General features: G+C 49.1%; 1 protein-coding gene across 5 annotated transcripts in view; it reads left to right on the top strand.

The window, feature by feature from the left end:
• SPTBN1 (spectrin beta, non-erythrocytic 1) overlaps nucleotides 1–21,911 on the top strand; it is a 195,987-nt gene that overhangs the window by 149,936 nt on the left and 24,140 nt on the right. For all 5 annotated transcript variants that reach the window (XM_019942659.3, XM_033838552.2, XM_033838551.2 and 2 more), the window contains 12 exons: nucleotides 299–416; nucleotides 1,889–2,047; nucleotides 2,701–3,003; nucleotides 4,848–5,001; nucleotides 5,699–6,569; nucleotides 6,660–6,797; nucleotides 7,625–8,381; nucleotides 9,338–9,540; nucleotides 14,336–14,426; nucleotides 19,259–19,405; nucleotides 20,117–20,380; nucleotides 21,555–21,779. In XM_019942659.3, the coding sequence (XP_019798218.2) occupies nucleotides 299–416; nucleotides 1,889–2,047; nucleotides 2,701–3,003; nucleotides 4,848–5,001; nucleotides 5,699–6,569; nucleotides 6,660–6,797; nucleotides 7,625–8,381; nucleotides 9,338–9,540; nucleotides 14,336–14,426; nucleotides 19,259–19,405; nucleotides 20,117–20,380; nucleotides 21,555–21,779 (3,430 nt within the window). The remainder of the gene's footprint in view (nucleotides 1–298; nucleotides 417–1,888; nucleotides 2,048–2,700; nucleotides 3,004–4,847; nucleotides 5,002–5,698; nucleotides 6,570–6,659; nucleotides 6,798–7,624; nucleotides 8,382–9,337; nucleotides 9,541–14,335; nucleotides 14,427–19,258; nucleotides 19,406–20,116; nucleotides 20,381–21,554; nucleotides 21,780–21,911) is intronic.

Genomic DNA, 21,911 nt, shown 5'->3' with positions numbered 1-21,911 from the left:
TAGCATTCTGTGCCCCCGACTGTAAATCTCAGCAACAACAACGAACCACAAGAAAAACCCCACAGTTTGGCACATACTGAGGTCTTCAGTACCCAAAAACTAACCCACTGCTGTTTCTCTGACACGCACGCGTTTCACATAAAAGTCAGACCGGAGATAAATGCCTTTTAAAATTGTGAGGCTGCACGAAGTGTGTTTATTTTATTTTATTTTATTTTTTTCTCTAGAAGTAGATGCATTTTTCCTTTTGAAAGGACAAAATATAGTATAATGTTTATGGCTGGTTTTCTCTGCTTAGATTTACTGAGAAGGGGAACTTGGAAGTCCTGCTTTTCACTATTCAGAGCAAGATGAGGGCCAATAACCAGAAGGTCTACATGCCCCGGGAGGGGAAGCTCATCTCTGACATTAACAAGGTAAAACCGATCCATCTGGCCTCTTTCATGGTCCCTGCCCTCCTGTGTGGGCGCCAGCCTCCTGTAGGTTTTCAGGTTCTATCAGTGGGTCTTGATTGCTAAGAGATCCTGGCCTGCTGAGTTGATAAGCGGCAGTCATTGCTCACATAGTGTTGAGGGTCAAGGGAGTGCTTGTGGTGGTTTGGGGGCAGGTGGCTGGTGGTGTGTGTGTGTGTGTGTGTGTGTTAGATTTTATCAAACCAGGTTCAGCCTGTGTACCTTGTCACTCAGATACATAATCAGTTTACCTGTCATTTGTCTCAGGCAATTGGCTCAAACATCTTTAAATTGCAGAAGGGAGAATTCAAAACCTTATTTCCTGTATCTGGAATCCCTAGAGGTTAGGGCTTAGGATTTTGACTCCTTCCCGTCAAGAAGCTGTCAAAAAATTTGTTTCCATGCCTGTTACATCTGCAATTACAGAATTTCATGGTGGGCATTATTTCCAAGCAGAAATCTGAAAAATCTAGAACTGTGGTCAGTTGTACACATTTAGATTCTTTTAAGTGGAATTTTTTTTTAATGTGAAGTAAGATGTATTTCATAGGAATGAATTTATTAATTGGTGAGTATTTTGGAAAAAAATACTCCGATACGTGAATTAAAAATAAGTGACTTTGGGCTTCCCTGGTGGCGCAGTGGTTGAGAGTCCGCCTGACGACGCAGGGGACACGCATTCGTGCCCCGGTCTGGGAGGATCCCGCATACCGCGGAGCGGCTGGGCCCGTGAGCCATGGCCGCCGAGCCTGTGCGTCCAGAGCCTGTGCTCCGCAACGGGAGAGACCACAACAGTGAGAGGCCCGCGTACCGAAAAAAAAAAAAAAATAATAAGTGACTGCAGGGCTTCCCTGGTGGCGCAGTGGTTGAGAGTCCACCTGCCGACGCAGGGGACACAGGTTCGTGCCCCATTCCGGGAGGATCCCACATGCCGCGGAGCGGCTGGGCCCGTGAGCCATGGCCGCTGAGCCTGCGCATCCGGAGCCTGTGCTCCGCAACGGGAGAGGCCACAATAGTGAGAGGCCCGCGTACCGCAAAAAAATAAAAAAGTTACTTCAGAGTGGGGTGAATGAGAGATTCATAATAGGATTTTTTAGAAGATGTCATTTATCTTTTTTACATCAGAGCAGTTGAAGATACTTTGCTTCCTCTCAATTAAAGTTAAGGGCTTTGTAACTTAGTTACATTGCTCCATATCTACACTGTTTTGTTTCCCAGATGTGACATAGGATCTTTAGATTTAGATAGGGGAGAGTGTTCCCATGGGGCTCAACTGAGAGAAAATGATTTTTTTCCCAAGGCTTAAGAGTCAGTGAGGTTGGGAATGGGATTTCCCTTTTAAGTTCTCACGTCTTTTTGAGAAGCACTGGCTGTTAACTGCAGCCTAGGATTGTTCCTTGAACGTAGCAGGAAACTGTTCTCTTTCATTTCTGTAGGCCTGGGAAAGACTGGAAAAAGCGGAACATGAGCGAGAACTGGCCCTGCGGAACGAGCTCATAAGACAGGAGAAACTGGAACAGCTCGCCCGCAGATTTGACCGCAAGGCAGCTATGAGGGAAACCTGGCTGAGCGAGAACCAGCGTCTGGTGTCCCAGGTACTGCTCTAGAACAGTGTTCAAGAAGACTGCTCCCAGGGTCCGCTAGAACCTAGACCACACTCAGGGGCCCTAGGACAGCTGTTTGTCAACATCCAGTATCCTGAAGCAGCTGTCAAGTCATCTCACCCACTTCCCATGAAGAGGATGTTTATAATTTCTAATACATTTTCTCTTCTATTTACCTAACTTTTTATAGATCTGGAAGTAGCTCAGAGTTTGTTTAGAGCCAGTGAGTGTGTGTGAACCGTTCATATTTAAAAATTCCTCTCTTTCTCCCAGTCTTTGGCCTTCAAGGCAGCTAGACTGGCCGTGAAATAAGTAAGTGGCTTCTTTTCTACTTGGCTTAACCAAAGCCATCTCCTGCTCCAGTCTTGTAAGTCGGGTGCTACCTATGTGCTGCACCCCTCTGTAAAGTGAGAAGTTGCTGGTTTGCTTTGGGGACAGCATTTGAGCCCAAGCACAGTTCTAAGGGCCCTCAGGAAGGCGGAGATCAGCGGGGGTCGGGACTCGGGAGTCGGCGTTTGGCTTTGGGACCCCCCCGCCAAAGATTAAGGGGTGTGCCCAGGAATCCACCTCCAAATCCAATTTGTTCCAAATTGGATGGCTTTTGAATTTTGTGCTTCTTTTCTTTTCGTTCCCTTTTCTCTTAGGACAACTTTGGATTTGACCTTCCCGCAGTCGAGGCTGCCACGAAAAAGCACGAGGCCATTGAGACGGACATTGCCGCCTACGAGGAGCGCGTGCAGGCCGTGGTGGCCGTGGCCAGGGAGCTGGAAGCGGAGAACTACCACGACATCAAGCGCATCGCGGCGAGGAAGGACAACGTCATCCGGCTCTGGGAGTACCTGCTGGAGCTGCTCAGGGCCCGGCGGCAGCGCCTCGAGATGAACCTGGGGCTGCAGAAGATATTCCAGGAAATGCTCTACATTATGGACTGGATGGATGAAATGAAGGTAAAACGTGCCTGCATGGAGGCCCGAGCCCATCCAGTCAGGCCTCTCTCGTCTGGGATCCGCCCACTAACCCCCCAACACACAGCCATGCCCCTGGTCTGATCGCCCACTTATAGCCGGAGAAGGGCCATGTCACCCACGGAAAGGTTGTTAGCTCACAAGTTAAATGAGACGTGAAGTGAGAAGAAGTTGTGACGAAGGTCAGTTCCATAGCTGGAGGGCTGCTGCTGTGACGAAGGTCTGATTTAGGAATATCCCGTGGTAGGGGGTCAATCAAATTTTGGTCTTCTGTGGTTTTAACTTTTTAGAGTTGGGGCTACCTTTCCGTCTCGTTGGTCTATGTGTGAGTGGCTCTGCTTTGGGGAGAGGCCAGGCGGGTGGTACGGAAGAGTAGTAGGCAGTGTGAACAGAGCGCATCCCGGGAACCAGGCAGCCAGCGTTCAGATGGTGAGCGCCGGAGCTTCCCGATCTCCTTGAGCCTCCTTCCTTCACCTGTAAGTGGAGAGCTTACTTACCATCTGCCGCATCTACCTCATCCGGTTATAGCGAGAATTAAGTGCAAGATGTGTGTGTGTATCACAGGACGGCGCGCTGGTTGGAGAGGGCTGCCAGTGCCGATTTGTGCCTCCCCTTCCTTTACTGGCAGCTCTGGGCATGGTGTTCCCAGCTTTCCCCCAACCCAGGAAGAGGCCTGCCGTTGTGCCGTAGTCCTGTGCCTGTCCGTGTCCTCTGATGCAAGCCTCTGATGGAAGCTCATCCGTGTCAAGCAGTTCTCCAGCTGGCAGGCCTTTAGCCACATAGCTAGGACAGAACAGGGCCGATTTCAGGCCGTACCGTGAAGCCTCCTTTATCTCAACACGCCGTGTTCCCTGCCTTGACCTCATGCGAGGGATTTCCTTCCTGGGATGTAAGCCCTTGTCCTTTGCTTACCTCTTGAGCTCTTCCTGGCAGGGGGAGCAAGGTCACTTCATACCATGAGTTTCCCCTCTTATTGTCCCAGGTTTATGATGTTCTCATGTATGGTCTGTCTTGAGCTCTTAAAATAGAAATGTTCATAAAATCTAGCAGAGATGTGCTTTTCATTTTAGAATTCGTCATGCACTTTATAATTCCAATTGGGCCAGAGACTTCCTCATAAGTAAGAATGAAGTAGAAATTCCATCTGGAGAGGATGTGTGATGAGGGCCCCAAATTGGGCTGATGGAAAAAAATGAAAGAAAATATTAGTGGGTCCAAACTTAAACCAGAGATGTTGCTCGGGACCTCCTAAGCATGACAGTCACCTGACCCTGTTCTTATTTGGTTAGAGATGTAGTTTGTAAGCTTTTCAACTAGGTGTTTCTCCCGTGGATTGTGTAAGTATGGCAGAGGTGTACCAATGAGCTCGCAGGTGAGGAGAGCATCCAGTCAGCAACTTCTAGGAGACAGCAACTTCTAGGAGACGTCTTTAAACTCTGACATGAAACAGCTCTGTTACCTTTATCTTATCTTCTTGAATGGTTGTTATTGCAGGCACTTCCTTCTTGGAGGCTCAGTTTATATTTCATACTGGTTTCTCCTCTCTTTTTTTTTTCTTTTTTCTGTTCTTTACTTTTTAGTATAGGTTTGACTTCTTATTCCAAGGTAGATTGGTCATTAGTTTATAACGTCTCTCCTGCTACAGTCTTCTGGGTTTGTTTTGCTCTGGTTTGCATGCCATCATCTTCCCCTAAAGGTATGGGGAGGATGGCCGGCTGGAGGGAGGGTGCAGCTTGGTTGGTGGCTCCCATCCCGTCCAAAGATTATGAGACGCTGACATCAAGGTTGTATTCATGGATGCCTTTTTTGTTGCCTCTTGCGCGCAGGTGCTATTATTGTCTCAAGACTATGGCAAACACTTGCTCGGCGTGGAAGACCTGTTACAGAAGCACGCCCTGGTTGAAGCGGACATTGGCATCCAGGCAGAGCGGGTGAGAGGTGTCAATGCCTCCGCCCAGAAGTTTGCAACAGACGGGGAAGGTAAAGACAGACCGTTCCAGATGTTACCCCCTCGTCACCAGAAGTCCATCTCCAGAGACGTAGATGGGTTATGTGTGGCAGTGGGACCTTTAAAGTTACCTTGCTATCGTGGGTTCCCAGTGGGCCGTGTCGTGGGTATAATGAGATGCAGTAGGGTGGCCTTCCATTACGTTTTAACTCTGTCTTGCCATTCTGAAATGGACCTGTCTTTTCCTTCCGTACTCGAGTGCTGGTTGGTTTTTAGTGGCTTGATGTTGGCCACTGAAATCTGCCAGACCACACTCTGCACACCGATAGCCTGGTGTGTCTCTCAGACACCTCATGGCTTTCACACCTGGCTGTGCATATCTTTGTTTAAAGGATGTTTGGAAGGATTTGGTTTTGTTCTGTTTTAGAAACAATTAAATGCAGCTGCCTTCTTTCTTACAATTTACCTGCTATTTTTGGTTCCTAAGTGATCAAAAAAAATAATGCTTGGGGCAAAAAAAAAAAAAAAAAAAGTAGCAGTTATCCTTGCCTCTCCCTCCTCATCCAGTCAAGGTTTTAGAAGGTACTCCATTGCCCCATAACGTGGCCCTGCCCTTAGCGTAAACTGGTGATCTAGGAGGGAGAACGGGGGTGTAGCCGACTGCCTGCAGACGCGCAGGAGCCTGTGCTGCCGCTGTCACACCCACGTGCCCGCCTTGGTGTTAAACAGGTTACAAGCCCTGCGACCCCCAGGTGATCCGAGACCGCGTGGCCCACATGGAGTTCTGTTATCAAGAGCTTTGCCAGCTGGCGGCCGAGCGCCGGGCCCGCCTGGAAGAGTCCCGCCGCCTCTGGAAGTTCTTCTGGGAGATGGCCGAGGAGGAAGGCTGGATCCGGGAGAAGGAGAAGATCCTGTCCTCCGACGACTACGGCAAGGACCTCACCAGTGTCGTGCGGCTGCTCAGCAAGCACCGGGCGTTCGAGGACGAGATGAGCGGCCGCAGCGGCCACTTCGAGCAGGCCATCAAGGAGGGCGAAGACATGATCGCCGAGGAGCACTTCGGGTCGGAGAAGATCCGGGAGCGGATCGCCTACATTCGCGAGCAGTGGGCCCACCTGGAGCAGCTCTCGGCCATCCGCAAGAAGCGCCTGGAGGAGGCCTCGCTGCTGCACCAGTTCCAGGCGGACGCCGACGACATCGACGCCTGGATGCTGGACATCCTCAAGATCGTCTCCAGCAGCGACGTGGGCCACGACGAGTACTCCACCCAGTCCCTGGTCAAGAAGCACAAGGACGTGGCAGAGGAGATCGCCAACTACCGGCCCACCATCGACTCGCTGCACGAGCAGGCCGGCGCCCTCCCCCAGGAGCATGCCGAGTCTCCCGACGTGCAGGGCCGACTGGCGGGCATCGAGGAGCGCTACAAGGAGGTGGCCGAGCTGACGCGGCTGCGGAAGCAGGCGCTGCAGGACACCCTGGCCCTGTACAAGATGTTCAGCGAGGCCGGCGCCTGCGAGCTCTGGATCGACGAGAAGGAGCAGTGGCTCGACAACATGCAGATCCCAGAGAAGCTGGAGGACCTGGAGGTCATCCAGCACAGGTGAGCGGGTGCCGCGGGGACACCGGCCCTCCCGCCCCTCGCAGCCGAGGTGACTGAGCAGGTGACCTCCCTGTTGAATTGCCTTTGCAGATTCGAGAGCCTAGAGCCAGAGATGAACAACCAGGCTTCCCGGGTGGCGGTGGTGAACCAGATCGCCCGGCAGCTGATGCACAGCGGCCACCCGAGCGAGAAGGAGATCAAGGCCCAGCAGGACAAGCTCAACACGAGGTAAGCGTGAGACAGGGGGCGGGCCAGCTCCCTGTGAGCCAGGCCGGAATGGCCAGGCCGCCTGCTGAGCCTTGCGGTCAGGAATTTCCTGCACAGGGTCACTGACACTGTGGCGCTGACGTCATGATGTCGGCATCTGCCTTTCGACACACCCTGGTTTTTCAAGAAGTGTCCCTGAGAAAGAGGCAGGGTGGGGGGGAGTGACATCATTCGGGGCAGCCCCTCCCAATGTGGGAAGCGAGGGCCTGGGTGTGAGACCTGTGCCCAGCCTGGTGGATCACGGCATCAAGGCGGCACCTGTCCTGTGTCTTTTAAAATGATTTCTGGAACAGGGTTTTAGCATGTTTGAGACGTAATTGGTGGACGAAAGTCCTGATTATCAAGGTGGACCTTTGTCCTGGTCTTATCTTTCTGTTGAATAAATACGTTTGAGTAGGTCGTGGTGGCAAGCTGGCCTTGGTTCTGAGGCCTTTGGGTGTGGGAAACGTTCATTAGGTGCCGCTCGGAGATGAGTCAAATGTGCATCGCAGACATGAATTAAGTGACTCTTTGGGCGACGGGTGTGTTGTCACTGCTGACTTTGCAGCTCCTTTGACAAGTCCCCCCTCTTGTCAGGCTCTTTCCCGATTATAGTGTGTCTCTGAGCTGTTTCGATGGTGATATTAGGTGTCCATATACTGAGGGAGATGATTTTCCAAAACGCATGTAGTCAAAGCAAAGTTGGAGGGGGAGTCGCAGCTTCGACCGTCACTGTTAATTTCCTCGTCCAGCCGTGAGCTTCCGGCCTCTCTCCCACTCTGCTCTCTCCTCCGCCCCTGCACCCACAGGTGGAGTCAGTTCAGGGAGCTGGTGGACCGGAAGAAGGACGCTCTCCTCTCCGCCCTGAGCATCCAGAACTACCACCTCGAGTGCAATGAAACCAAGTCCTGGATTCGGGAAAAGACCAAGGTCATCGAATCCACCCAGGACCTGGGCAACGACCTGGCAGGAGTCATGGCCCTGCAGCGCAAGCTGACCGGCATGGAGCGGGACCTGGTGGCCATCGAGGCAAAGCTGAGCGACCTGCAGAAGGAGGCCGAGAAGCTGGAGTCGGAGCACCCCGACCAGGCCCAGGCCATCCTGTCTCGGCTGGCCGAGATCAGCGACGTGTGGGAGGAGATGAAGACCACGCTGAAGAACCGCGAGGCCTCCTTGGGAGAGGCCAGCAAGCTGCAGCAGTTCCTGCGGGACCTGGACGACTTCCAGTCCTGGCTCTCCAGGACCCAGACGGCCATCGCCTCGGAGGACATGCCCAACACCCTGACCGAGGCTGAGAAGCTCCTCACGCAGCACGAGAACATCAAAAACGAGATCGACAACTATGAGGAGGACTACCAGAAGATGAGGGACATGGGCGAGATGGTCACCCAGGGCCAGACCGACGCCCAGTACATGTTCTTGCGGCAGCGGCTGCAGGCCCTGGACACTGGGTGGAATGAGCTCCACAAGATGTGGGAGAACAGGCAGAACCTTCTCTCCCAGTCCCACGCCTACCAGCAGTTCCTGCGGGACACGAAGCAGGCCGAAGCCTTCCTGAACAACCAGGTAACGTCCCTCCTTGCCTTGGCTCCCTTCCTGTCGGAGCAGGGGCCCTGGCTGCCTTTGGAGGCACTTCTGCCAGGGCTGCTGGTTTCAACCTCACCTGTGGGAAGTGAGAAGAATAATGGAAAGACATTTGTTTTTTCCTGACATCTAAGGCACTGAAACCCATCACAACGTAGTAGGGGATAGAGCTGAAGATGTCCACAGGGGCTATCTTGCCTTGCAGAGTACAGTTCCACTGCAGTGACGGTCGAGGACCTCTTAGTGTGTTCATAGTACGTATGTCCTCATAGTAGTTCGTTAAATTAGCGACATTCTGAGAGGTGTTAATTCAATCTCAAAAGTATTGGGTTGGCCAAAAAGTTCATTCGGGTTTTCCCGTAATCTTACGGAAAAACCCGAACGAACTTTTTGGCCAACCCAGTATTTTAGGGGATTTTTTTCTTTTCTTTCTTTCTTTCTTTTTTTTTCTGAATGGTTCTGTCTTCGTTGCTCTAGAAAGGTCAGGGACTTGACCCAATGACCCAAGGGCAGTGATTAGAGAGAGAGAAAGAGCTAAGGATGGTCGCCAACATTGTGGTTGATAATCCTTCTTAAAAGATTGGGTTTGAACGTCTGCTGCTGTCACCTTATGGGCACATGAGTGGACCCTTGTGGCTGATGCACAGACCTTTGTTCACGTCCCTCACTCTTCGGGAAAAAAATAGGAGCATTTAACCACTTAGGGAAATTTAGTCACTTGCGGTGTCCCACTGGGATTTTTTTCCCCCGCCCAACTTTTTGTGTTAACTGACTCCATAGATAATTTCATATAAGTGTGACGAAGCAGTTGTTGCAAAGTATGTTGCGTGGAAATGCAGAATGTAGGAAAGAGTGCTTTTTTGTTGTTGTTCTGAAAGCAAGTTGTATTTCGTGATTTCTCACCCTGCTCTGATTTTGTTTTTCCCTTTTTAAATAAGGAGTATGTTTTGGCCCATACTGAAATGCCTACCACCTTGGAAGGAGCTGAAGCAGCTATTAAAAAACAAGAGGACTTCATGACCACCATGGATGCCAACGAGGAGAAGATCAATGCGGTCGTGGAGACGGGCCGGAGGCTGGTGAGCGATGGGAACATCAGTTCGGACCGTATCCAGGAGAAGGTGGACTCTATCGATGACAGGTGCGGCGTCCTGAGGTTCTCAAGGGAGTCATACACCCTGGGGCTGTCAAGCATCTGAGTCCCTGGCCAACGTCTTTGGGGCTGTGGGTATAAATTCCCCCAGTGGGCAGGACGTGGGCACCTAGCAAAATTTAATCTACAAAAGAAAGAAAGCCTGAGACGCCAGACTAATTCTTAACCAAAGACTTAGGAGAGCCAGAGTGCTGAGTAGCGGTGGGGTGTGAGCCTTGCCCTGTGAGAGGTGACACGTAGCGTGTCACCCAGTGGGACCCCGAAAGCCAGACGCTTCCCCAGCCAAGCCCACATTGACCTTCATCCACACAAGACTCCTCTGAGGCCTTTCAGGAGGGGACAGGGAGGAAGGGCAAAGTTGGCTTGTCCTGAGTACCTGGCAGAGGCAAAAGTGAACACCATCAGGCCTTTCTTAGAAAATTGGCTTGGGTGATGCTGTAATAGGATCTTTTTCATAATAAGAAAAAAGACTTTTCCTCCTTTTCTGCCAAGGCCTCTCCAAGATGAGATGCTCTTGTTGTATTTTTATTTATTTATTCATTTGCCGTTCCAAAAGATTTTTCTCCCTGGCCAGTGTTCTCTGTTAGACCCTCACGCCTGCCTCTCAACTCTGCCTTGGTTATTACTGAAGTAGGAGGTCTGGGCAGATCTGGCTTGGTTCTGGACTGGCCACTTCTCTCTGGGTGTGGCCCATCTGGGTCAGTCACTAGCCTCTGCTGCAGCTGATCTTCCCCGGTGCCAGGGAGCCCGGGGCCAGATTTAAGGGCTCGTTGTGAGACTGATGTCACCGAGAAACAGCCTCTTCCTCAAGGGTTCTCCGGCCTTCAAGTGCAGTGAAGAGGAAGAACTTCTTGCTGAGAGCGTTGCCTTACTTACCTTCTTACCATGTCTGAGAGGGTCTCCTGGGACCCTGGGCCAGATGAACGTCTTACAGTGTGCAGTGGAGAGGGGAATTGCTCTTGCCCTGTAAAGACTGAGCTCCTGCCTTTAACCAGTCTGTGCTTTGCACTGATTCGGATCCTAAACCGTATGCTCTCAGGGTGGTACTATGGAATAGGATGTAAGGTATATTAATTATAATTTTGTATCTGTTGCTTCTAAAACAGCTACGGAAAAGAAAAAGAAAAAAATCCCTCCACCAAGCCCTTCTTCAATAAGTGTGAGAAACAAGGATTGGGCAAGACAGGCTTAACCTGGAGGAGAAGGAAGTTCTTTTCTCTTAATGCTAAATCTCATGTTGTTTTGTAAACATGATACACCATGTTCTTCCATGTTAGGTGCACACAGCTGGTTTCCTGAAGGCAGGCCGGGCCACTGGGGACACTTGTGTTCAGGCAGGCGTGCAGCTGCCTGGCAGCTTCCTCAGTGTGTTTATCCGTCCCCTGATGCTGCAGCTGCAAGGGCTTGTTGGAAGCAGGTGACTCTGTCAAGACCGGAGGCTCCTGGATGTGAGGGAATGCTTCAGCAGCTCTCAAGTGCGGCTTAACCTTCCTTTTGTCCTTGACTGAGAGCCTGGGCCCGTGGGGTTCCAAGGCCTCCTGGGGATTTCTGTTGTTAAAAAAGCATTGGGAAGAAGATTCCCTGCTATCCGTAAGCGTAAGAGAGATGGAAGGGGGACAGGGCTTTCCGGTGATCTGCCCTTAGGAGGACTACATTTTCTTATTTTCCTCAGCACGTGTTAACCGAATTCTGGTTTCACTTTAATATCCCCAGAGGCCTCAAGATCTGAAACTTGACCCCAGAGGACACTGGTCTGTTATAAAAAATATACAAATCTGAGTTCCAGGTGGTGTCAGGGCACATGCTAAGTAAATATCTTAACTCTTCGGATCTGATCCCCGTCCAGAAACATTCTGACGCTCCCGTGAAGCTATTTTTGTAGAAAGCAAAATCATCATAACCTGCTTACGTTCTGGAAATCTCGTCGATTACCACTGAAGTTTGTTGAGAAGAAGAAGTACTAGAACAGAGACGCTGACTCTTAACAGATGTGGGTGGGGCATGAGTGGCCTTTAAAGGGCTTGTGACTGGGTGGAAAGGAGCCTGCTGTCCAAGCCTGCTCGGGGGGTGTGAACGGGTGAGCTTCCTGGCTCAGAGGGAAATTCCAGCCCCAGTGCAGTCCTGGGAGAAAAGGAAAAGTGTCCAGTTTCACAAAGCCAGACCTGATCTCACGTGGGAAAAAAAGCTTAAAAATCACCAACCCACTTTACTTAGGTACCTGTGGTTCTTTATTTTCCGTAAGAACCACAGTTAAGCCCAGTATCTGCCTCATGTGGTGAGGAGCTTTTGAGTCTCATTATAGGGGTAGGTGGTGAGAGATGGAAAGAAAGCAAGACATTTAACCTTGCCCCAAAGAGCACTCTTAGGAGTGTGGGAAGCTACGGCCAAGTTTAAGAAGGTCCTTCCCTATAATTAAATCCACGATCACCCCTTGAAAGACCTTCCCAAGTTTCGCTTCCCGTGAATACCATTGGTGACCACTAGTGCACAGTTAAGCCGTGCTCACTTCTCTCGAGGGTTTTCTGAAGCAGCAACCACCTCAGCTGCCTGTGTAGCTGTTTTTCGTCCCGCAGAGCACATCACTCAGAGGCCGTCCTCATGCCCCCCTGATCTGTGTTGTTTGGACCTGAGGCCTTAAATCGCCATTTGGCCTTTCCCTCCTTCATGCACCCACCGAAAGAGGAAAATTGTCCAGGCAGAAGTCCACTGGGCACGTGTGAGTCTTGATTATGTAAGAGAGACATTCAAGATTCCGTCCGGTGGTATTTCTCTCTTAGTAAATTTTCCCAGCGTTTGAAGTTATTTTTACTCCTATTATTTCTATGAGCTTCAAAGTCGCATGTCCTGGTTTAACTGCCCGTGTCTCTGTTTACTCCTTGCCATCGTAGCATTTTTGTGTGACGCCGGGGAAGGGAACGGGAACTTACATTCAAGGCCTTTGGCTAAAGGCAGGACTCTTGCATTTTGTGACTTAACTCCAACTCAAATTACCTTCCTCCTGAAGGTTTGCTTTATTTGCTCTCTTTCTCTACAAATAGTGACTGGAATTTGAGGGTTGGGAACTTGAAGAACTTTTCTTGACATTCCTTCCCCACCCACATTTTTAGATGACTAATTCCTTTAGTCCGAGATCACTAACAATCTTTAAAACACATTTAAAAAAAATTTTTGATCTTTGAGAAAGGATAGCAATGAAGTGAAGGGGCTTTGGCCTTTTATTTTTTATTATAAAAGCCACAATGTTAAAAATTCGGAGGGGAGGTGGAAACCACTACTTTTTAATCTCACCCTCAGCACATGCCATTTTAGTTTTTGCTTTTCCAATTTGTGCCTTGGAGTTTTGTATCATTGGCTGTGCATAAACTCTCTTCATTTAGCATTATATGAGAAGTACTTTTCTATTGTTGTATTTTGCCTAAGTGGTATAAACATATCATAATGAACAATAATACCTGACGGCATTATTTCCATTCATGCTATTGCTGTGTTCTGTAGTCGCCGGTACCCGTAGGAACAGAGGGCATTTCCCTTTGGTCCCCAGGCAAGATGGTAGCTACAGTGCTGCCACTGTCCCTTGTTGCCAGCAGCCACTGCAGGCCCGTGTGACACATGCTTCACTGTAAGGTCTTTCTTGCCCTTGAAGAAGGTTCTTTAAAAGCCAGTTGGCATGAGGTGCTCCCTGAGCTGCCCTTTCTTGGTGTTGTAGAGAATCAGAGGTCGTGTTCTTCCTCCCTGCCATGGGGGCAGGCAGGGCTGGTTGAGAGACCTTGCCCAGGCACTGCAGCAAGAAATCGCTTTGGGAATTGGAATGAAAAACCAAACCTCCCCATCTGCACCCTTCCTTTGCCCTTCCTCGCACCCTTCGCTTTGGCTGGCTGGCGCTTGGGCTCCTTGGGAAGATGGGAGAGCTGTGTTACGGCGATGCTTCTCGATGCTCAGTGTGGTACGGCTCTGCCCCGTGGCAGTAGGACCACGTGGAGGTAGCCCTTTCCGTGGCACTCATGGCACTCACAGCATTCACGTGGCCCTTCTTCACAGTCTGGTGGAGAAGCCCCTGGGCGCGTAAAGGAGGCTCGCAGGGGAGCTCTGGCACCTCCACAGCGTGTGCCAGGAAGCCCTGTGCCCAGCATCCACGCGCCTTGTCGTCCCCCAAGTTCAGCAGCTCCTTCCAGTTCTTTTCAGTTTTTCGGTTACGGTTTTGTGCTTTAACTTCTTTAAACCTTGGTGACCCTTATCTGTTAATGAAGAGTGGGATTGAGTTAGGTGTGTGATGTCACAGGTCTGAAAATTTTCATTCTTGGTTTATTGTTGATTTGGGTGAGTTTTTCTCCTGACGAGAATCTCGTCATCAGGGAAGGTTCCTTTAAGCCAGTTACATGGTTTTGTGCATTTTCTTAGCCATGTACATGGCCTGTCACCCAGGTATGAGTTTCTTAGAGATCAATTTCATATTCTCACATAGTTCCTAAAATGGAGAGCCTCACTCAGCACATGCTCAGGGTTTTTCTCCCCTAACACCAGATTTATGAAGCTCTTTTGCCTGCATCCTGGCCTGTTGTGTGGCTGGGACAGGTGTGATGGTCTCTTGTACCATGACTTACTCATTTGGAGGATGCCAAACTCTCTGGGTCGGGTTATCTTGTCTCCTTGACATGATTGAGAACTGTTAGCAAACTGTTTTCAGCGTATATTGAGACCCAGGAAAGAAGCTGAGTTGTAAATTCTGCATTTCAAGATTCCCTGCTTCCTCTTCTTAAAATTATTTTTATTATCTTTGTAACAGACACAGGAAGAATCGTGAGGCAGCCAGTGAGCTTCTGATGAGACTGAAGGACAACAGGGATCTTCAGAAATTCCTGCAAGATTGTCAGGAGGTGCGTCTCCTTTTAACTCCTCCTTTCCTCTCTTCTCACAAGAGCAGCCGAGCATTTGGCATAAGAGCCCTTGGGATTATAGAACTAACTGAGGCCAGAAATTCATATCACGTATATAATTTGCAGGTGGGGCAGTGTCAGTTCTCCAGCCTACAAGCTACCACTTAGAGTAACCAGATTATTACGATCTAGAATATTGTAGGCTAGAACTGTGCTGTCCACTGCAGTAGACACTAGCTACATGCGCCTGTCTCATTTTAAATCAAATGAAATTAAGAGTGTGGTTCCTCCATCATACTCGCTGTATTTTAAGTGCTCAGAAGCCAACCACCTGTGATTCGTGGCTGCCGTATCACATGAACAATGCAGATGTTAGAACATTTCCATCGTCAAAGACAGTGATGTTCTCGAGTATTCTGTAACCTAAAAGCATCTGATAGTATATTTTAAACTATTTACAATGACGCACATTGAATAGTACAGAAGGAAAGAAGTAAAAGGAACTGCAGTTGGCTACCCAGGTAAGAAGAAGGATTTAAGAACATAGAAACTGACTTTCTTGTTCACTGAAGACCGTGACATATCCACCTTTCAGGCTCCTCAGGTGTCTGTCTGATACGCCAAGAGCAGCAGTAATCCTGATTTCAAACTCTTGAGTTTTAGCATGTGGTATTAATCTGAGGATTCTCAAACTGTTTCATGCTCCCCTGATACGTGCGTAAACAAACTGGGGAAACTAAAATTCGCCAGAAAAATGCACTCTCTCTGCAAGCTAGTTGGAAAAGAGCATCTAGCTGACTTCACATGGGTGAGATCACGAGCACATCGTCGTATTTCACTGTCTGCCAGAGAACCACAGTGAGACCCGGTCCTCTCTGGTTTATTAGACTTTAAATCCCATTGGAGGCAGACATGGGATGAAGAATATCCAAGTGAAGCTGCAGGGACCTTGGGGACGGGGAGTTCGAGGGGTGGGGAGAGGATCGAGGTCATGTGCTAAAAATATGACTGGACTCACCACGAATCCCTCACGTGCAAACTTATAGCTGTGTGTTAAAAGAAATGTGGCTCTAATAATAGCTGAGTCAGAGAGTCGGTGACAGAAGCGATCCTTCATGTCCATTAAACTGCTGTCTTACTGTGAATCTTAAAATATGCTCTAGTAGCTAAACCTTGAGAAGGAAAGAAAGCCCCTCAACTGTGTGGCTTAGGGTCTGTTGGCTTTCAGGGCCACACTGATGGACCTAGGTCTCTCGGGGTTTGCCTAGAGCCAGACAGGCTGAGGACAGGAGTGCCTCTTCAAGTGACACCTGAGCATTAATAACCTATTTGAATAGGATGCTCATTTAAAGAGGCATCCGCGTCCCCAGACAAGGCATAGGGAAGAGTAATGGGCTCCAAGGTTAGCTGCGTAGAGTTGCATGATGTGCTGCAGTGAATACCAAGTGGCCCTTCAGCACTGGAGGGAGTGAAAGTTGTCAGGAGACGTTTGCAGCCTGGGCTGTGCCTTCCCCAGATCGAAGGTCCCTGAAGTACCTTGATGTTTCCCTTGAAGCACCACCAGTGACTTGTTTTAACCTCAAGACATATTGGAAGTGTTGTGCTGGGGAAATCAGTGGGATTCCATACCCTTGCTTAAAGGACAAGTTACTGAGATGAAATTCATTGACCTGAGCGTGGTGAAACCTGGACTAAATTTGGGGAAAAGAATGCCAGGAAGTGAGCAGGAAGTGAGAGGACGGAGGAACCTTTGAGAGAAGCTCCGTTGAAATTTCCAGCCCCCATTTTCCATTTGCATACGTGTAGATTCGAAAATAGAAATGTGTGGGAAAACTAAGCAGATAAAACGATAGTCCTTCCAAGTTGAATCACAGGAAATAGTTTTAGTAGAGTTCTAGATCTTTGTTAACGCTTGTTCCAAACGAGCATCCTTAGTTACAAGGAGTTCCCTCCTTAACACACACCAGCGACTGTTAGGCACGCCCAGAGGGCTCAGCCCTGCACGATTTCCCCTCAAAGCAGGCAGAGAGGTTTTGACTGGGCTTTGTTGTCCTGGAGATGATTCGCAGGTCTCTTGTGACTGCTCGGCCAAGTCTCCCTGGTTTATCTTTCTCTCCTTGAACCTCATTAAGAGTTAGTACAGCCATAGGATCTGCTGGGGGTACCACATCAGCATATATAGTTTCCGCATAGTGACGGAATTTAGGTCAGGTTTGGGGCTCCAAAACCCTCAGTGGAGCAGTACAAGCAAAGGGGTGATATTATTATTAAGAGATACTGTTCTTGGACTATAAACTCTCCATCATTCAGCCTCATTAAAATACACCCCCTTTTAAGCCAGAACCTCTGAGAATGGAGCTTGTGTGTGCACCAGCCCAGCATTTGAAAACCTATCTATTCTTGTGCTGGTGGAGTTTTACAGAGCACCCGGAGGTCAGATTTAATACCATTGCTGGCTGTTGGTATTGTTCAGGGTCTGGAGAATCCAGGTTGTCTCGCTGTCACGCTCCCTTCCTCGTGGGTTAGAGGCTAGAGGGGGCTGGGTTGTGAATTCTGCCATCATTGCTACCCGCCGAGAAACACTTCCTGGATGGGGAAATTTATCGCAGCGGTGCCGCGAGAATGAGCAGGGCCCACCTAGTCCCAGTTATAGATAGCGACACAAAGAGCATCATAATTTTTGTACCGTTATTTTAATGTGATATCCTGAAAAATGAATGATTTAAAAGGTACTGCTTTTCTGTTGTGTTCCCTCCCACCATACCTCCTGTTTTCTGAGATTGATTTTTTTTTTTTCCCCAGGAGGACAGTATAACTAGACGCGGTGGCACAGGGATAGCGAGTTCAGTGCTTTGCTTTGAGCTTAATCCAGTGATCAAAGCATTTTTTCCTATCCTTTTCCAGTCTGCACAGTGTTCTGTTCTGCAGAGAATGAGTATATTCTTAAATGACCTTTGCAAATGCCCACAAATAATAACTGTGGTTCTGATTCCAGAATGCTGATGGAGGGCTGATAAACTAGCAAGTTCCAAAGCTCCATTACATTGTGCTGCATTGCACGCTGCTTTATCTGTAGGATGATGTGTTCAGCAAAGAGCAGATTTGTTTATAAGCCTCTGATTTTTATGTAGCTCTTTTTTAAAAAATCTCTCTTGGGTAGGTGTTTATGAATAGCGCAAATATGTGAATGTCCTTTGCACTTCGGATAAATGCCTTTTATTGTGTTTAGTGTGTGTGTACAGAGTACAGGGGAAAGCTTTACCATTTGGTTTCCTTTTAACCTCTTTTCTCCTTAGATTGAACGGCCATAGCATTTCAGATCTTAGTTACTCAGGTAACTGGAAGGAAAATAGGTAACGCTTTTAAAGTAGGAAATTTAGTGTCTCGGCTGCTGTGTAACAGATCTATGCTTCTTGCTTACAAAGGGCGTTATGAGATTTACTGGGGTTTTTTCCCTTAATAAAGTGTGACATCAAAGATCTCACGACCTTTTGCTTTCAACCCCACTCCCTCCTGTGTGGTGGGTGAGTATCCTGAGGAAAGTAGGGATGGTGCCTGGGGGTTCATCCATGTGCAGAGCCGGGGTGCTCCCATGACCCGCATCACCCTCCTTGACATTGTTTTCAAAGAACAGACTTTGTATTGTTGAAGCAAATTTACGGGGAAGCCTTTCCTAGCAGCAGCCCAGGGTGCAAGTGAATGGCCTCGGAATTGTTGATTCTGTAAGCGTTTCTGTTGGTTTTATGCACCATTTCTAAACCTTTGGTGATGGGACCATGAAGCAGTTTGGGTGCAGATTCGTCGTGGCAGCAGCTGGTGTAAGCGTGGCTCCTTGTGGTCACATTAGGAGGAAGGGCACAGCCCCTGAAGACGTTTGCTTCTGGTTCCAGGCTGATCCTGCGTTTGTTTGCGTATCTTTCGCCTGGGCAAACAAAAGCTCTCCTGGTTAGTGCTGAGATGGGGTAGGAATTAGGACCCTGGTGTGGCCAACTACAGGCAGGCAGTGAGGAGCCAGGCAAATCAGGATGAGAGCCAGCAGGAGAAGTGTGTCCAGGAGCCAGACTGGGCTGACTCCTGCCCCAGGCTTCTCAGATCTGTCTGTCAGTGGCTGGCAGGCTCTGTGAAGAGGCTTCCTAGAGTTCAGATCCAAGCAAGACATGTTGGGCCTCAAAATCAAGTCCTGTGAAGTGTTTCTTGGTCTGAATGGAAGGTTCTTTACAGACAGAGGAGGAAAAGGCGCAGGTGACTCAGACCTGAAGGGAGCGTTGAGAGGGCATCGTTGCTGCCTTACGCCTATAGTGAGCAAGTTACTTACGCTTTTTGGCATCCCCATAGATAGGCCTGTGAAGGAAAAGGGAGGGATAAAAGAGTAGGGGCTTTGGCTTTTTTAAATAAAAGAACTAAAAGTAAAAGGATTACCGAACAGAGTAGAAGACACTTAATCATGCTTAACACGGTATAGCTGGCACGGCTCTTTGAAGGAGAAAGAAGGTTGTGACTTAGCCTGGTTAGGGCAGAATTTTAAACAAGCCTTTGGGGGAATAGCTGGTTAAGGGTGCCAAGCAGTTTGAAAGCTGGCTCGGAGCACTTTTGTACTCCTGGATTTAATGTTAGATACATAGTCGGGAGCAAGGCTCCGGTACAGTGTCCGTACGGTGGAGATACCTGCTGTGACGGGTCAGAGTTGTAAAGTGAACGTTTGGTTGTCTGTTGACGTGGAAACGTGGAGTGTGTGTAGTACGACATGATGGCTCTTTCCGGGCAGAAGAAAGGCTGATGTCACTGTGATTACAGTCTCTGAAACGTTCCTGATTTTTTTTTTTCTTTCCTAGCTGTCTCTCTGGATCAATGAAAAGATGCTCACAGCCCAGGACATGTCTTATGATGAAGCCAGAAATCTGCACAGTAAATGGTTAAAACATCAAGCCTTTATGGCAGAACTCGCATCCAACAAAGAATGGCTTGACAAAATTGAGAAGGTGAGTTAAGACGTTGGATGGGGCTCCGTCGGGGTGGCCGCGGTGAGTAAACGAACTGGGTGGAAATGAGCTCCTTTGTATTTAGCACGTTTTCCAGCATATTTGAGTCATATCTGACCACATACAGAAGTGTCACAGCCGGGAGCAGTCCCGTGTCTCATCTGCTGCCCCTGATGGACCGCAAGCCCCTGGGGCGGCGTCCTCACTCTGTTGATCATGTTATGTGTGCTGGACTGTGATAGAGACTGAGCGGATCCATGGAACTTAGAAATATTATGTATTTTAAATAATCTAAAATGTGTTGCTTTGGCACAGGGAGGTTCTCTGCAGCACAACAGAACATGAATGTGACATTCCCCACCCACCCTTCTCTTCCTTCACACTCTATATTGTTTCAAACTCTTAACGGTTAAAATAATGTATTACGGTCTCTTGGGGGTGATGTGGAGGGGATGGAGTTTTAGGTTATTGGCCTCAAGTGTCGCTAAGCCCCAGCAGTCACTTGGTGCTCCACGCCTGTGAAAACCACAGTAGGCCAGGCCATTGTCAATTTTGTTGAGCAGTTAACTCTATGCGGAAAGGCTGCGCGTGCGTGCGTACGTATGTGTGTGTGTGTTGAATGAATAAGAAACTCACAGATCAAATATCTCAGGTTTGTTTTTCACAGTGGCACCTATTCTCCTGCAAACTGCATGTATGTGTGTTTTCCAGGAAGGAATGCAGCTCATTTCAGAAAAGCCAGAGACGGAAGCCGTGGTGAAGGAGAAACTCACAGGTTTACATAAAATGTGGGAAGTCCTTGAGTCTACCACGCAGACCAAGGCCCAGCGGCTCTTCGACGCAAACAGAGCTGAACTCTTCACCCAGAGCTGTGCAGATCTGGACAAATGGCTGCACGGCCTGGAGAGTCAGATTCAATCTGACGACTATGGCAAAGACCTCACCAGTGTCAACATCCTGCTGAAAAAGCAACAGGCAAGTGGCTGTTTCCCTGCCGTGGTCCTGATAGTCTTAACTCGCCCACCGTGTTCTCAGACATCCCCTTGGTGTGTGAAGGGATTTTAACCCAGCACAGTGGGCTCTGACAGCATCGTGGGACATTTCCAGAATCACCTGGAAAGACACAGTAGCAGTGCTGGGTGTCCATGCATGGAAATATTCTTTCATTATCATCTTGGTTGATGGATAGTATCACCACTTAACAGTTGAGTAAATATTCATTTCATTTAGTCTGCAGTTTACATGAAGGAAGGTCATTGTGTTTGCATACTTGGCTGTATAACGTCTAGGTATGTGATAGTTACCTGAGTTGTTCAGGGCACTTGATAAATAATAAAAGAAATTTGGGTTTTTTTGCATCACAGTAAAGCCCATCTAAGGGCCAATGAATTTACTCTGAATTGAGGAGGAAGCAGCTCTGGTGAGGTTGAGCAAGCAGGTTGGTGGCAGAACCTGGCAGGGGCTCCCTGGGCCAGGTTTGCAGTGTGTGGCCGAGTCCTCCCCTACCTAAGAAAAGAGTCGGTTTATTCTCAGATGCCAGCCCTTGTCTCTAAGCCGGCAGTGTGTGGGCTTCCCGGGGTGGTCTTTCCTGAGTGAGAGACCTCTGCTTCTGCTTTTGCTCGTTTTCCTCATGTAAATACACAGTTAGGATGTTTTTAGCCATTATCCAGTGTTTTAAAAAAGAATAATCAGCTTTCTGACTGAAGAAATCAAGAGGAGATGGTAACATTGGCCGTCCTTCTGGCCTAAAAGAACTGGAAGCAGAAGGCCTGACTCCTTCCTGGGGGTTCAGCTGGTTTCCAACGTCGTTATGGCTTCTGAACAGGCAGATGAAGGCTGTCCTTTCCTTTCCCCATAATTAATTCTTGTTTCCCCTGTCATTTGCCTCCTAAGTTCCTGGGTAAACTTGACAGTTGCTCCCAAGTTGAAAAAAAATCTTTCTAGGGATTTTTTTTGGAAAGATCAGCTGACGAAGTGGAGCGCTAATTGCTGGTTCGCTGGCCGTGCGGAACCATTTCTTGGGCGCTCCACTGTATCAGTGAATATTCTTGGGTCTTCCGTTGTGACCAGTGCCACAGGGGAACATTTTACAGCACCCTCCGTGTGTCCCTCGTCTCGGGTGTGAAGGTGGGTCTGTCTTCGCCCTCAGATGCTGGAGAATCAGATGGAGGTGCGGAAGAAGGAGATCGAAGAGCTCCAGAGCCAGGCGCAGGCCCTGAGCCAGGAGGGGAAGAGCACGGACGAGGTGGACAGCAAGCGCCTCACCGTGCAGACCAAGTTCATGGCGCTGCTGGAGCCCCTGAATGAGAGGAAGCAGAACCTGCTGGCCTCCAGAGAGATCCATCAGTTCAACAGGGACGTGGAGGACGAGATCGTGAGTACCTCCCTGCCTGGCCAGCCTGGTGCCCGTGTTCTCACTGCTGGGCCCGACCCACCTTGGTCACGTCAGTGGGCTGAGCCGTCCCAGCCCTGCTCTGTGTATCCACACAAAATGTAACTCTGTTTT

Source organism: Tursiops truncatus, chromosome 14, assembly GCF_011762595.2.
Source record: "Tursiops truncatus isolate mTurTru1 chromosome 14, mTurTru1.mat.Y, whole genome shotgun sequence".
In the NCBI taxonomy this organism is placed as follows: domain Eukaryota; kingdom Metazoa; phylum Chordata; class Mammalia; order Artiodactyla; family Delphinidae; genus Tursiops; species Tursiops truncatus.
Note: the sequence above shows the minus strand (reverse complement) of the source record. Positions and strands in the feature narration are given on the sequence as shown.